Source organism: Argopecten irradians, chromosome 3 (genome assembly GCF_041381155.1).
Source record: "Argopecten irradians isolate NY chromosome 3, Ai_NY, whole genome shotgun sequence".
NCBI lineage: Eukaryota > Metazoa > Mollusca > Bivalvia > Pectinida > Pectinidae > Argopecten > Argopecten irradians.
In genome coordinates this window covers 18,783,222-18,797,851 of record NC_091136.1, presented here as the reverse complement: position 1 = coordinate 18,797,851, position 14,630 = coordinate 18,783,222, and the positions used below count along the sequence as shown (strand labels likewise).

The 14,630-nt window shown below is 36.4% G+C and overlaps 1 protein-coding gene across 1 annotated transcript; it reads right to left on the bottom strand.

Annotated features, from left to right (window-relative positions):
- Positions 1 to 37: 37 nt before the first annotated feature.
- On the bottom strand, positions 38 to 13,688 carry LOC138317738 (ferroportin-like). The gene is made up of 9 exons (XM_069259603.1): positions 13,638 to 13,688; positions 7,439 to 7,515; positions 6,018 to 6,177; positions 5,435 to 5,680; positions 4,332 to 4,544; positions 3,449 to 4,102; positions 1,957 to 2,094; positions 905 to 1,225; positions 38 to 464 (listed from the first exon to the last, which is right to left on the bottom strand). Exons 1-9 carry the CDS (start codon positions 13,639 to 13,641, stop codon positions 178 to 180), a joined length of 2,100 nt encoding a protein of 699 aa, XP_069115704.1. The 5' UTR covers positions 13,642 to 13,688; the 3' UTR covers positions 38 to 177.
- Between the last annotated feature and the right edge of the window lie 942 nt (positions 13,689 to 14,630).

Here is a 14,630-nt window from a genome sequence, read left to right as displayed (position 1 = left end):
AGGTAACTGAGGTGGGAACCAGACAGACAAACAGACATTCTTCATGAGTGTTTTAAAAGACAATGTCTTTAATGGTCTTTGAATAAGAAATCATTTTCCAAAATGTTTTTGCTTGACTTATCTTGTTAAAATAACCTCTGATTAAGCTGACGATTTTCCTTCATTCTGATTTTTTTTTTACTTCGTATCTAATATATAATTATGACTTTTACCAAATAGCAAGTGACCGGTTCTTTTCTTAGAAAATCTAGTATAAAGCAACCAGGATGAGAAAATGAAGCAGAACGAAACGACAGCTGGATAACCGAACATAGACGGATCCGGAATAAAAATGATCATGCTGAATTTTAACATGTCCATGAGTTTGTTCAGAGAGGATTGAAAGCCGTTCACGATCCCTCTCTCAGTTTCCGACACAGCCTCCAGAAACAATTGTGTAATAGCAAGGTCAGTCAGCCATACACCTGTAATGTTAGTACAAACAGGTGAATCATTATCACATGCCTGAAATAAAATCTATTTTATGATAAAAAATGATCGTAGATATGCACCTTTACATGAACCTCAGAGGAGGAACATGTTCCGACAAAAATTAAAATTAAAACAAATGAAACATCACTCGATATATATCATCTGAGGGCAGGTAAATGCGTCCCTTATAATTGTTGCGAACGAAAGTGCATTCTGTATGACATTTTCAAAATTCATCATCGGAGATCATTTAACAATTTTCCATATACATAAACACGATTCTCTGCATTTCCTTAACTGTCCTTGACTGAATATTCTATACCAATCATATAAAAGAAAAGAATTATTGCATGTGTTTTGTCTTCATTTCTCGTAATGTTGATTGGATAATATATCAAAGAAAATTATACATAATCAAAGCATTTCTACTCACCAAATCTTGCTCCTACAATGCCCATCAGCAGCATTATAATCGAGGCCTTAGATTCTGGTATTCTGTCTTTTGTTTCTGATTGATAGTTGCACGCTGTCGAAAATTCTATTTCCGGAATCGGAACCGGTTCGGAGGTAGTATTGATGTACGGCTCTGCCATCAGACCAGATGAAGTCCTGGAAGGTGTTGCTACGGTAGAGGAACAATTTCTGTTGATGACGTCATCACCTGTAGACCAGTCTCGGTTCGGATCAAATGTACCACCAGGCATCCATAGTGACACTATACATAGGACCAGACAAGCAACTTCCCAACTCAGACCTGCACATAACATAACATAACTTGTTTAAAAAAATAACTGTCCGTGTTGCGAGCTCGGCACATACGCGCAACAGTTGTCAGGTAACGAACAGTACTAAACACCATTCTTGCACATGTACATGCAGAAAGTAAGATGAATGCTTGGTTTTGGTTTTAATATTTGAACATCATACCAATAGCCAAGGTCATTTAAGGACGTTTCAGGTTTGTTGGTGGATGAAAACTGTAGTATACGGAGAAAGTCATTGGCACATGGGATTCAACCTAGAGTTGGGGCGTTGTGGTGATATAGCTGTAAATCTTAACCACTTGGTCACCGCGGCGGTGTCTTCGAAGGCATGCTTCAGTGAGGTATAGCTATTAAAAAGGCCATAGTTATTCTTTACCACAGACTCCCAAAACAAGCACCACGCTCTTACTACACGTCGCATACATGGGAGGCCGTCCTCAAATGACTGACTGATAATGAGACGTTAATTGACCAAACAAACAAACGCATTTAATTAAACAAAAGTGTCAAAGTATCTCGTGTCACTAAGAATATCCTAGTATGTTAACAAATCAGTTTCATAACTTAAGTGTGCAATGTAATAAATAGCACAATTATTATTTATATTAAGGGAAAACCACTTAACATTACGTTTATACATCACCACCACCATGACGCATCTCCACAAGGTGAAAACACTACCATCAACGAAGTATCTGTTGATACATAACATACTACCTACCTATGGTTCCAGTCCTGACTAAGCCGAATTTCTTCCTGAGGAAAGGGAAGGATACCGAGGCGATGATACCAGATACAGCTGCACATCCTATCAGGATTCCAACCAAGGACTCAGACATTCCCTGGGTGGTAGCATAACCTCGGAAAGCCACACGAAAGTATTTCATCACATACAATGGTCAGAGTAAAAGGATATGCATGATACCGAACGGCTTTAAAATATCAATGTGGCAAATCATTACCATTATTTTCTGAAAATGTTTCTTGTTTCTCTTTTCTTTAAAATCAAAACCACAAATGGTTTCTTTTTTCGTTTGCAGATGTTCTTCTTAGTAGTAAAGGTCTTAGGTTTGTTAAGAGAAACAACAAAATATTATAAAACAGTATAATAGCAATGTGATTTTTCGTGGGTATATTTGGTTCTTCGGTTCTACGTTTTCAATAATTGTATAATGATATCAATAGTGATTCGCTAACAAGAGGCCCAAAGGGCCTGTATCGCTCACCTGGTTTGTAATGCCAAGTAATGTTCTGAATACAGGTTCATTGTTTCTTTTCTGAAGGAATTTTAATATTAACCTCTAAATCCCCTATTGGGCCCCACCCCTCCTGCCCCCAGGGGTTCAGAGCCAAAATTTATACAAGTTCTGTTCCCCTTCCCCCAAGGTTGTTTATGGCCAAATTTGGTCACAATCCAAGCAAAACTCTAGGACAAGTAGTGATTTATAGGATTTACCTCATTTCCCCTATTGGGCCCCACCCGTCCTGCCCCCGGGGGGGGGGCAGAGCCAAAATTTATACAGGTTCTGTTCCCCTTCCAAAAAGGATGTTTGTGGCCAAATTTGGTTACATTCCATGCAGAACTCTATGACAAGTAGCGATTTAAAGGATTTCCTCTATTTCCTCATGGGCCCGCCCTCCTGCCCCGGGGGATCAAGCCAAATTTATACAAGTTCTGTTCCTTCCCCAAGGATGTTTGTGGCCAAATTTGGTTACAATCCATGTAGAACTCTATGACTAGTAGCGATTTAAAGGATTTACCTCTATTTCCCCTACTGGGCCCCGCCCCTCCTGCCCCATGGGGGTCAGAGCCAAAATTCATACAAGTTCTGTTCGCCTTCTCCCAAGGATGTTTGTGGCCAAATTTGGTTACAATCCATGCAGAACTCTATGACTAGTAGCGATTTAAAGGAAATGTTGACGGACGGACGGACGGACGACGGACGCCGCGCCATGACATAAGCTCACCGGCCCTTCGGGCCAGGTGAGCTAAAAATGGCTGTCTCAACTCGATCTTTGCAGTATGTTTGATGTTGAGATTCTTCACAATGTTGGTTCTTGTATTTATATGGTAAAAAGTACCTTCATTTGTGTTCATTTCATATGAAAGCTTATGGAACTTTTAAGGTTTGCTGGTCAAGATCCTCAAAAAACTGAACAAAAACTCGTTTTATGAACACTCATAAGATCGTATATGTATGTTACACACTCACCTATTGTGATATTGTCGAAGCCGAGGACGGTAAAATAGAGGAAGGCAAGAGACCATCCAGCAATTGCAACGTCATATTTCATATACGTTCTCCATCCGCGGTATAGTGATATTAAACTGTAACTTAACTGAGCCGCGAGACTTTTGGGTTTTTCCGCCTCTTTTGTACTTGGTGCTGAATTTGTCTCCGTTACTACCTCCGGAGGATATCCGCCAGATTCCAAATCTTTCTTCAATATATTCTTTTCGGATAAGTGACTATTGTCAACGGGATCTTTTCTACTCGTACCTATTTCAATATTTTCTGCAGTCTTTGACAATTTCAAATCAACTTCATCTGGAACTGCCGAATTGTAATCATCTGATTTATGATCGCTTGGTGAACTTATTTTCTCCTTATCGGATTGATTTTGAGCGAGTTCTGCGTCACCAGTATGCAAAGTGTTGACGACGATTTTATTAACATTTATCCCAGACCGTTTTTCATTATCCTGGTGTGACCTCTGACCTAGGTCGCTGTCAGGGGTCAGATTATGTATCTGTACTCGAGGTGAAATGATCGTGGTCTCTTTACTCAACGTGTGCACATCCTCTAACGGAAGAGTCCTATATTCTTTGTCATACTGTGTTGCCATTTTGCTTTTTTCTTTGATTTCTGTATAACATAGAATAATCAAAACATAAAAACAAGCAAATATTCCAAACGTATTTAAAAGAATTTTGTCTAAATTCTATGGAAACATGTAATCTGTTTTATTCAAAGTTGATACATGCAAACTCCATATAGTTACAGTACTCATGCTAAGATGCAAGGCATTGTCCATTCCTAATCCAAAATTAAAGTTAATACTGTCTTAATGCCTTAGAGTAATTTCCCTGTTTACCTGGTGTGTCTTTAGTTGATTTGGAATGTAGAGCAGGCACTAAGGTGTAGATTTTCCATACCAGAAAATATTCAACAAACAGGGCTGCAATGTTCCACCCAGCAATGAATATAGCACCATAGATATGGGATCCATAAGTCATAATCTGCCCCGTAACCAATGGAGCGACGACTTTAGTACAGAGATCAATGAAGCGGAACGTCGCACTCATTGCTGTAAATATGAAAGAGTTACATTTTTATTATTTTAGATTCGTATAGTTCAATGAAGGGAAACGTCGTTTTGCTAAATGTGAATGCCCATATGTACATGATGTTATTTTAAAGATGCTGAACAGCTGACAAATGGTATTTTCTTCTATCAAAAACAGGAACAAACGAATTCGTATTTTGTATATTTGTGTTAACTACACATGCATATGTGTACACGATTAAACACCAGTTATTGTTCAAACGATGGGCATCTGTCGGCGGTGAATCATCTTTTAAAAAGAGAGAATACATTTGCTTGGTTTTGAAAGAGTTTTTGTTCCATGAAGCATTGAAGGTAAGTCAGGGTCATTCATATGATCAGCCCTGTTGCCTAACCACGGCCTTGTTATCATAGACATTGATCTTCTGCCGTTTTAAGGAAACAATCATTGTAGTATTATAATTATGGACCTTGGAGCCTAAGTAGGCCATGGTCATTTCTTCTAGGCCTTCAGTATTGTACATTAATTCTACGTTTTATCTTAGTTGAAGAGAGGTCGTGCCGTCATCAGCCCCTAGTTCACACACTCGTATCCTTTAAATCAGAAGACCATTGATCATAGGTACATGATCATGAGTATGTTCTGGCTGAGTGAAACAAAGATATTCACCCCGATAGATCAAAATGAATATTTATATGAAAAAAATAGCCGACTAAAAATCCGAACATGTTTTGATTTTCATCCAATATCTTGAAACATTCTTACTTTAATTTTCGAGAGAGAGAAAGAAAATAAAGAATCACGATGCTCTTCATCAACGTATACTACAATACCGTATTCCATACATTTATGACTACAATATGCATAATGTTTGTTATTATGGTAAAGGAAGGTTATATGACATACATACTAGCAATAGTAGCCGTATCCCGCTGACATATTTCCACGATCCAGTCTCGCTCCATAATGAGAACACGACCAAGGTTGGTCAGGTTGGCGAAGATAGTGATGATAACGACAATGGCAAAACAGACGGTGAGGAGTCGAGTATCGTCCCAAACAGCCTCGATTTGGGATCTGTACGTCAGCACGAGGAATATGACGACACAGCAGACGGTTATGCTAACGTTATTGAGAACGAGGGCAACACGTGCAGCTATTTAAGAAAAATGATGTAATGCATTATTTCTTTTATCAAACGTCATCAACAGATTCAAGGTCATTTACTTACGATGCCTGTGTGTGTTGTGTATGTGTTATGTGTTTTTGAGAATAAGGTACAGTGTATAATCATGCAGTTGTCTTTTGGAATTGTTCATTCTGCATGTAAGACGTTTTTAATGTACCTGATGCATCCATAGCATACGATAGAAAAAGGTGACTGCAAGTGGGATTATTTCCTAGATTTATAAAATCAAACAACATATTGTTGCAATTCTGAATTGGAAGGCTAAAAGAACGGCTTTGACTGAAGGGAGTTGTCCATCCCTTACCTTTAAGTCTGTTAGACCTATCTATCCAATCCCCAATAACAGCCGCCAGCAACAGCATGGCGCCACCATTACTGAAGCCATACAATGCTGTAAGCTGGAGTGAATGTGGAGTCACTTCGACTAGGAACAGCCCGACCCCGAACCACCACATCCGGGCACCCTTAAAAAAATAAAACAAACAGGATATAGTGATATGCAGGACTCACATGAATTTTTGTGTTTTTGCCTTATACCATGTCTTATATTGATCTTAAGGCCACGTTCAGAAATTATTTTTTATGTATTTATTTTTCTAAATCAATATGTAATAAAGTTGTCAAGCATATCATTTTACGGAACGATATTAAAGCAGATTTTAAATGTTAAATCCTAACATCAAGTAAAATTGATTCAATATTAACAAAAAACAAACTAGCTACAACGCAATGCGTTTCTCAAATTCCATAACATGTAATATAAAAACGATAAGATGTATCTATTAACCTTTTAACGATTTGGTTATTTCGTTAGTCGTTCCTTAACAAAATGATTATTTTGTTTATAGTTCCACAGAAAAAAGTCCCCACAGAGTAACATGATGTATAAAGTGTGTGTACAATATTACACTTCGGAACGAAGGATGCGAATTAACTTAAGGTTGGAATTCTGAAGGTCCTGTTAACCATATATTAAAGGTGCTACCAGACTCTCCTTTCAGTGACCTTTATATATGCTACACATTAATACATCGCAACGCATCGCGTATGTGTCGTTACATTAAAGGCTGTGATAATGAGTAAGCACTGTGAATTAATCTTAGTTTCCATTGATCAAGAAGTCATGTAAAATAACGTAAACGTGTTTATTTATAAAACTACAAGTTAGAGTTAAACGACAATACTCGATCTGGATATATGTCTATGGCCAACGTCTTTCTAATCTGTCTTATTAAAATGAACGAGTTGATACTAACGGGAAACTATGTAGAAAGAAATTGCCAATGCAAATATATAAAATGAAATGTATGAGAAAAAAAAATTGAAAGCTGACAATACTTATATATGTCAATATTTCATATGTTTTTTTAATTGCATTTGGCCACGTTTCTATACACACTTCATGACGTTTTACTCCCAGCAGCACTGGGCTGATTGAGACATGACTTATGGACATTTTCTACATTAGAACAATACCACCATTTACTTTTGAATTATTGTACGATTTAATCTGGTCAAATACTAGGCAGGTGTGATTTATTCATAATGTGAAGGTGATCTATGTTAGGTGACAAAATCTACCAATTTCGCTTAAAGTTATTGCAGCGACCACAATGTACATTCATCTTATGTTTCTGTGAATGTAAAGAATAGATACCTGGGATGTTCCTACCAGTATATATGTATGTGTGGTTAACAAATAGAAAAACCTTATAATATACTCACCATTGTCGTAAAGCAATGGGAAATATAAACAAACAATTTCGTCTTGACCGGAATGGTGACTTCATGTTTTCCTGGATCTAAAAGAAATATGTATGAAATAAAAATTCAATGCATCTACTATTATAGCCAGAAACATTAAATAATCGTGCACGCTTTAATAGTGTGACACCTCAGTGTCCATCTATTATGGTATTTTTGTGAGAGTCATATTACCCAGTAGTTTTGGTGGATGGATGAGATTGTACTTTAACCAAAGGTGAAGGATTTTACTTATATTGAGACAATATTTAAGACAACTACCCTACCAATAAGGCTATTTTGGGTTAAGTTTATCATTGCTTAATTACTTAGTAGCTTAAAAGTGCTTACAGTTTTGATTCATAACATGATATGATCCGAAAGATAACTAAAGATCGCTACATTACCTGATTTCATTACCTCTCTAACATCACAGCAATGAAAGGGGAAGAGGGGTCCCATATTTTGTCTCAGAATTGGTGTCTAAAACAATTCAGCACAATTGTTTCTTTGTTTGATTTATTATCGTCCTATTAACAACTATGGTCATGTATGGACGTCCTCCCATGTATGCGGTGTGTTGCGTGTATGTTGTGCGAGGTGCGTGTTTTGGGAGACTGCGGTATGTTCATGTTGTGTCATCTTGTATAGTGGAACTATTGCCCTTCTTATAGTGCTATGCCGCTGAAGACCCAATACAACACACACCATCCGGTCACATCATACTGATGCGAGCGAACTAGTCGTCTCACTTCCGTTATTCTGAGCGCTAAGCAGGAGCAGAAACTACCACTTTAATAGACTTTGGTGTGTCTCGACTAGGGAACAGAACCCAGAGCATTCCTCACAGGGGCGAGCGCTCAACTCAAGGCCAAAAGTGAGGCGGTGCCAAGGGAGGCATTAGGAAACATAAAGTCAGTTAGGAAGAAGAGAAAAGATAATATCCTAAATTAAGTCGCCTTTTACGATCATGCAATCGGGGCAGCAGGTACAATTCCTAATTCAGCACAAAGCGGATCATAAATCAGTGGGACTACTTAACAAGGACACCACAATATTTGCATGTTCAACAGTCAACAAATTTCGATAGCGTCATGTACGAAGGGTATTACCGAACCGAGATGTAGTTGCCATTGGTATATCCTATTTGAAGCCATGTTTCTTAATGTGACGTAATACAAAAATATAGTAACTACATGCACGCGCTCACTTGTCGACAGTTGTTAACATCTCCTACACGCTTACACACTGAGGTTTCTATCTCGTACCAACATACCTCCTCAGTGTAAATATACTGTACTGGTCATTTACGTCTGATGGAGATAACAGTGTGGTTATTGAAGCGTCACAAGTAATAATTTCGTTGGTTGTGTCAAACAACCATTTATATAACATTCGTTACCAACTTGAAGAATATGTTTCACAATATAGTCTAGATTGATTGTTTTCGCTCGCATATCGCTGCAATTACCCACGTGGATAAAGTATATTATGAACACGTTTCTGCTTATTGCATTTAGATTAAGTTAAGTCGCTGTGACATGTATTTCATAGTTGATTAAAATACATGTCATAATTTTAAAAAATGTCAATTAGTTAAGAAACGGTACTTCCTCCTCCCTCTTCTTTCATCCTCCTTCTTGTCTGTGTGTCCGTGTGTCTGTCTGGGTGAGGATGTGTGTGTGTGAGAGAGAGTGGAAGGATGCATATGGGTGAGTTATGGCTTGCTATTATTGTTTGTATGGATGTATCTATATGTTTAAGTGTATGTATGTTATTGTGCTATCTATGTTCTGTTATGCTAATTTTAATTGTGTGTCATGCAATGCCACTGCCATAATCCTTTTACATTGTATGTAGACATAGGTTTTGTATTATACATGTATATACGTTGCCAAAGTATGTATGATTGAATACATGCAGGAATGTATGTATATGTGTACATGTATACTTGTGTACACATGTGTTGCTGTAGTATGTTTGTATGCATGTATCTATGCATGAATGCATGTATGTGTATATGTACATGTATGTACTTGTATGCATGCATGTATGTATGTTGTGTCATGTTAGTATGCATACATACATATGTTATACAGGGTAACACCATGGCAATCGAGGATGGTAGACCAAAGGACCATTCCCGAGTATTATTATGTCAGACATTCAACTTCTATAAAAAAAACTCGGTTTTGCAGAAATGCAATTGACACGACGCGACGTTTCTGGTCTACTGCATGTGACCTAGTTGTAAATGTGTCTGACATTCTTCCCGTAGCCCATTGCATACATGTGTGTCGTGCGGTCGAGTGAACAAGGGGTTCGCAAGGTTTTTAGAAAATGATCGTCAAAAACCTAACTTGACCGCAGTATAAGTATGATATTTAATATATAGACACATAAATATCAGATGAACATGTATTAAAGTATAACAACACTTGCTCCCTACATCTCTATATATGGCTATAATATTTATGCATATACATATTTTATCTAAAGCTTATTTAAAAGTAACACTTATATTTACCTGGCATCCTGGCGGTAAGTTAATGCACAGAATAGACCTCATATCCCGTGTAAGCTCATATCAAATAGATCATACTTGCTTTATTTCATTGTTCCATACACATTTATGTCCCATCCTTTACCAGGTAAGTTTGTTAGTAGTTAAATATTCGAAAACCGAAATTGTTTTACACCATGTAAATAACCCTTACTTCACGTGTCCAAGTGTGACACACAAATACGTTAAATAGTTAAGCTTTAAAAGGATGTTATTATGTACTATAGTCAAGCTGACTACGCTTACGTGAACTGATACTGAATGAATGACAGAAACACTATCACGCACCTTGACCTTAAAAGTTAGCCTTTTTACTATTGAAATGATTCTCATAACAAAGATGTAACGTAAACAAATACTCGGCTGTATTAGTCAACTTGATAGTTCAACATTGTTTTGTTATGAATCGGATTAGCCACGTTTAAAAAGTGGGAATAAATAAGCTGACAAGATCTAAAATAAACAAATATGTTCAGCATTTGTATGATAGTGTCATGTCTAATCAATATCATCGTTTTATGTATGAGCAATGCTATGCAAACAACTTAAACTCGATTTTTGTATCAAGCAAATAGGGTACTTAATAACAGGCTTAGCTGGCGAAACGCTTCGCCAACATTAGGAAAGACGCTACAATATACTTATACAACTTGACTTAACACTTGACAACATGACAATGACTTAAAGAAAAAATGGCTCCAAGAAAACACTATGGCACTGTGTTTGTTTATTTGCTTAAACTTAACGCTCTATTAACAATTGAGCTAGATGTGCCAAGACGATACTCATTATTTGTGACATCGAGATAAGTATTATCTAGACTAATGTTTATCAAATTGTATTAAATATTGGTGATAATTTATCAATGTGTTTTCTATAGTAAGGCTTCTAACGAGCTCCTTGCTCCGTCAGAAGTTGTCGGCACATATGACTATATAACATTCTGTATTGCTATGTGGTAGACGTTTGTTGCTCTGAATGATCACAGTTGGCATCGTCATACATCTTAATCACTGTATGATCAGCTATATTAACAAATGAACAATGTCGGGATTTTGACTAAATTCGAGGGCAGTAGATTTGTTTAGATTTAAGTCCAAGCTAGTAAGAGTCAAAGTTATTTTGATGGTGGAGGAACACCGATATACCCGGGCAAAATCCACCGACTAGCGACCAGTACTTGGCGACTGCCCCACATGGGATTCGAACTTCAACGAATTCGATTTTCGCGCGATCTGGCAGTAAAAGTGCGTGTAAATGATCCGTGACATATTTTTGCAAATATTAGAGGATCTATCAATTAATTTACCAGCACCAGACCTTGACGACGTAAATGAATAGTTATAAATAAGACTAATAGATTAGTAAATACATAATTAATGAATGCAGGTATGCAATAACCGTATTTTGTTTTCATGTATGCATGCATGCATGGGAACACGGCTATTGCGATATAATTAAGCAATCAGTCATTCCGAAAGTACCAACGTTAAAATAATAGGCTATACTATATCTGTACTAGTCTGATTATTTTATCTTGTTAGCGGCAAAACAATTTGTATACATTCTGGAAACGATGCAATTCGTCACGAATTTGAAATAAACTGGGTTTTCAAATGATACTGATGGTGTGAAATAGTTCATATTCAAAGTTGCCATAGTAATATAATTATTTTGCTATGCGCAGGCAAACTAACAATGCTACGTAAGCACAAATATGCAAATAGAGGTATCTGCTCTGTGCAGCCTCAATAAATATATCAAAACAGGCGAGTGTTTTATTGAAACAGGATAAATGAAACATAACTTTCGGCTCTAACTGTAATTTTGATTAAATAACAGCCCGTTTCGTAATGTGCCTTCTTGTAATATTAATAGCAACTGTTGCCTCTTTTTATAGTGCTATACCACTGAAGCATACTGCCAGAGTTACATTATACTGATAACGAGCAAACCAGTTATTTCATTGAAACCATGAGAATGGTATGCAAATACTTATAAATATTAGAGGATTCAAATCAAATTCAATAATGTTTATAACCATGTTGTTTAACATAGATTAGCAGGTTATTATTTGTAGATATCAATAATACAAATACCAGAATCTCGAGTTTTGAAACCGACTGTCTAAGTGTAAATGGTTATTAATGTGTTGTCTGTAGTGTCCGAAATCCATAATAAGTATATTTTAATGAATTTTCAAAAAAGTATACCTGACTTATGGTTGATGAAAGTCGTTCATATATTATATATTTTCAAGAATGAACCGTCGCATATTGTTTTTAAGTTTATTCAGCGGGTGTGGATAAAAAAATTACTTATGTTTAATTATTCGCTAAAAAACGAATTAAATTTACAGAATGGTCAATATGTGTTACAATGATTTGTAAACTAACTGTGGTAATGTCCATATTACTGGACAGCGATAGCGGGGAAAAGTTACAGCAATACGTCTTACTGTTGTTGCAACTACGACTGATTTACAGCTACCGTACCAAACGACTCCTGCCTTTTTGTTGCTGTCTTTTCTAATCATACTACTACAGAAAGCTAGAAGCACACATTACCTTTACCTAAACAATAAGCTGTGATTAAACAGTAATAATCACATTCCCTATAGGAGGAGTAAGATTAGCATGACGTCCGAGGAACTCAGATCTTGTCATAGAATTATGCCAATGATACAAGTGATTGAATGTCAAGAACGACATGAAAAATAATGTATGTTGCAGAAACAAATACCGTGAAATTATGCAAGACTATCACTATGAGACAAATCATGAATATACCAAAGTCTCCTTAACTCGCATCCAACACAACGAATACAAGCCAATGTGTGAATCATCTAAATTTTGATTATTTTGCTATGAAGAATATGGTTCTTCATGATGAAGGAATTCACGAAACTATAGACAGTAAATATCGCTTATAACGAACTCCATGGGATATGAACATTTAATTCGCTATACAAGAGGTTCGTTATATATAGAGAGAGAGCAAATGGATATGAATATTGTCTTTAGTTAGTTTTATATTACTTTCTACAGTGGCAGAAAGGTCAGCAAACAAATGAACAAACTTACTTTTATATTTAGATAATCATAATATCATAATATATACCATATGTACTATCATATGAATACTTTTTGCTAAAAAAGTTAGATAGATTCATGAGTAAATGGAGATTCACTATTTGGGTGTAAAATTACTATGGAAAGGAAGCGAACGGATGCGAGAAAAAATTATAAAAGTGATTGAGTGATTATGTCGCTATACATAAAACATGCTTAGTAAAAAACAGACATTCGCGACGCAATATTTATCTGTTCGAAAACAATCATTTTAATCTATTTCGCATATCAATCAATGTGATTGTTTTAAATATTTTTACATCTATTTACGTCTTGTTATCATGTTTTTAAGAAAAAACTGTGCCCGTGGCAAAAAACCGCGTCTCCAGGTAAATATCTACCAATAACAATATAATACCTATTCCAAACCAGGTTGTTTTCAGAAGCCATTATTTACAACCAGAATTTCATCGTCTAGAAATGACAATCACTGATATTTTGACATAAAAGGGAATAAACATGTTTTGTAACACAAGACTATACTTACCCATTGTTGTGGTAGAGTAGATACTAGAGTAGATGTAGATGTTATGAATACTTTATTTTCAACAACTATAATATAGGCAGAACTATAATGTGTAGTCATTTCTCTTGTCAAAGAATTACTATGCCAGGGCAGATCTAACATATCAGGCATGAAACAGAATATCAAATCGTCAATGTCTGATAGGTATACCGTTGATAATTCAATTTACTGTCTTCTTTTATATCATGGAGGTTGCCGTTGGACCTAAGGTGTCGCAAGGGCATGCTTATTTTAGTCAAAAGCATGAATACAGAATATGACAAGGCACTAAGAATAAATCCAAGGAAAAAATAAATACAAAACTTTACATTGGTTGGCAGTTTAAAGAGCAGGAAGTAGAACATATAAATATTTTTATTTCTATATTATTTGTAAAGGTACCTGGTGCAATTCTGCGAGTAATACCTCTTGTAATACCGACCCCCCAACAATCAAATCACCGACAAGAAGATGGGATCGAGGTTGACCTCTACCGGTGTAGCTGCAATATTGTAGCTCAAAAGACTTTTAGACAGATAATGGTGTCGTCTTTAGAGCTACAATTGGTGCATATAACTGCTAATGGAGCAAATTAATGGTTATGCAAACCATTATAAAACGTTTGTTTGCATTTTATCGTACTTGTTTCATATCGCCAACCTACTAGGCAAAAAACGGAACCACATGAAATATCAAATTATCATCGAGGCATTATATTTTTTTACATAATACATATGGAGGTCTTTCTGAAGGGTATTTATACGGCAAGTCCACAAATTGTGAATTTAACGTATTGTGAGCGGTACAGTAGATATTAAGAATGGTAGTTATGTTTGTTTTGGACAAAAATAATATGTAAATGCATGTATACGCATAAAATAATTGGAAAAGTATAGAAAACTGTGCCCGAGTGATTTTCGGAGGCAGTGCTTTACTACGACACATAGGGACCAATTCGTACCCCGCCGAAAGGTA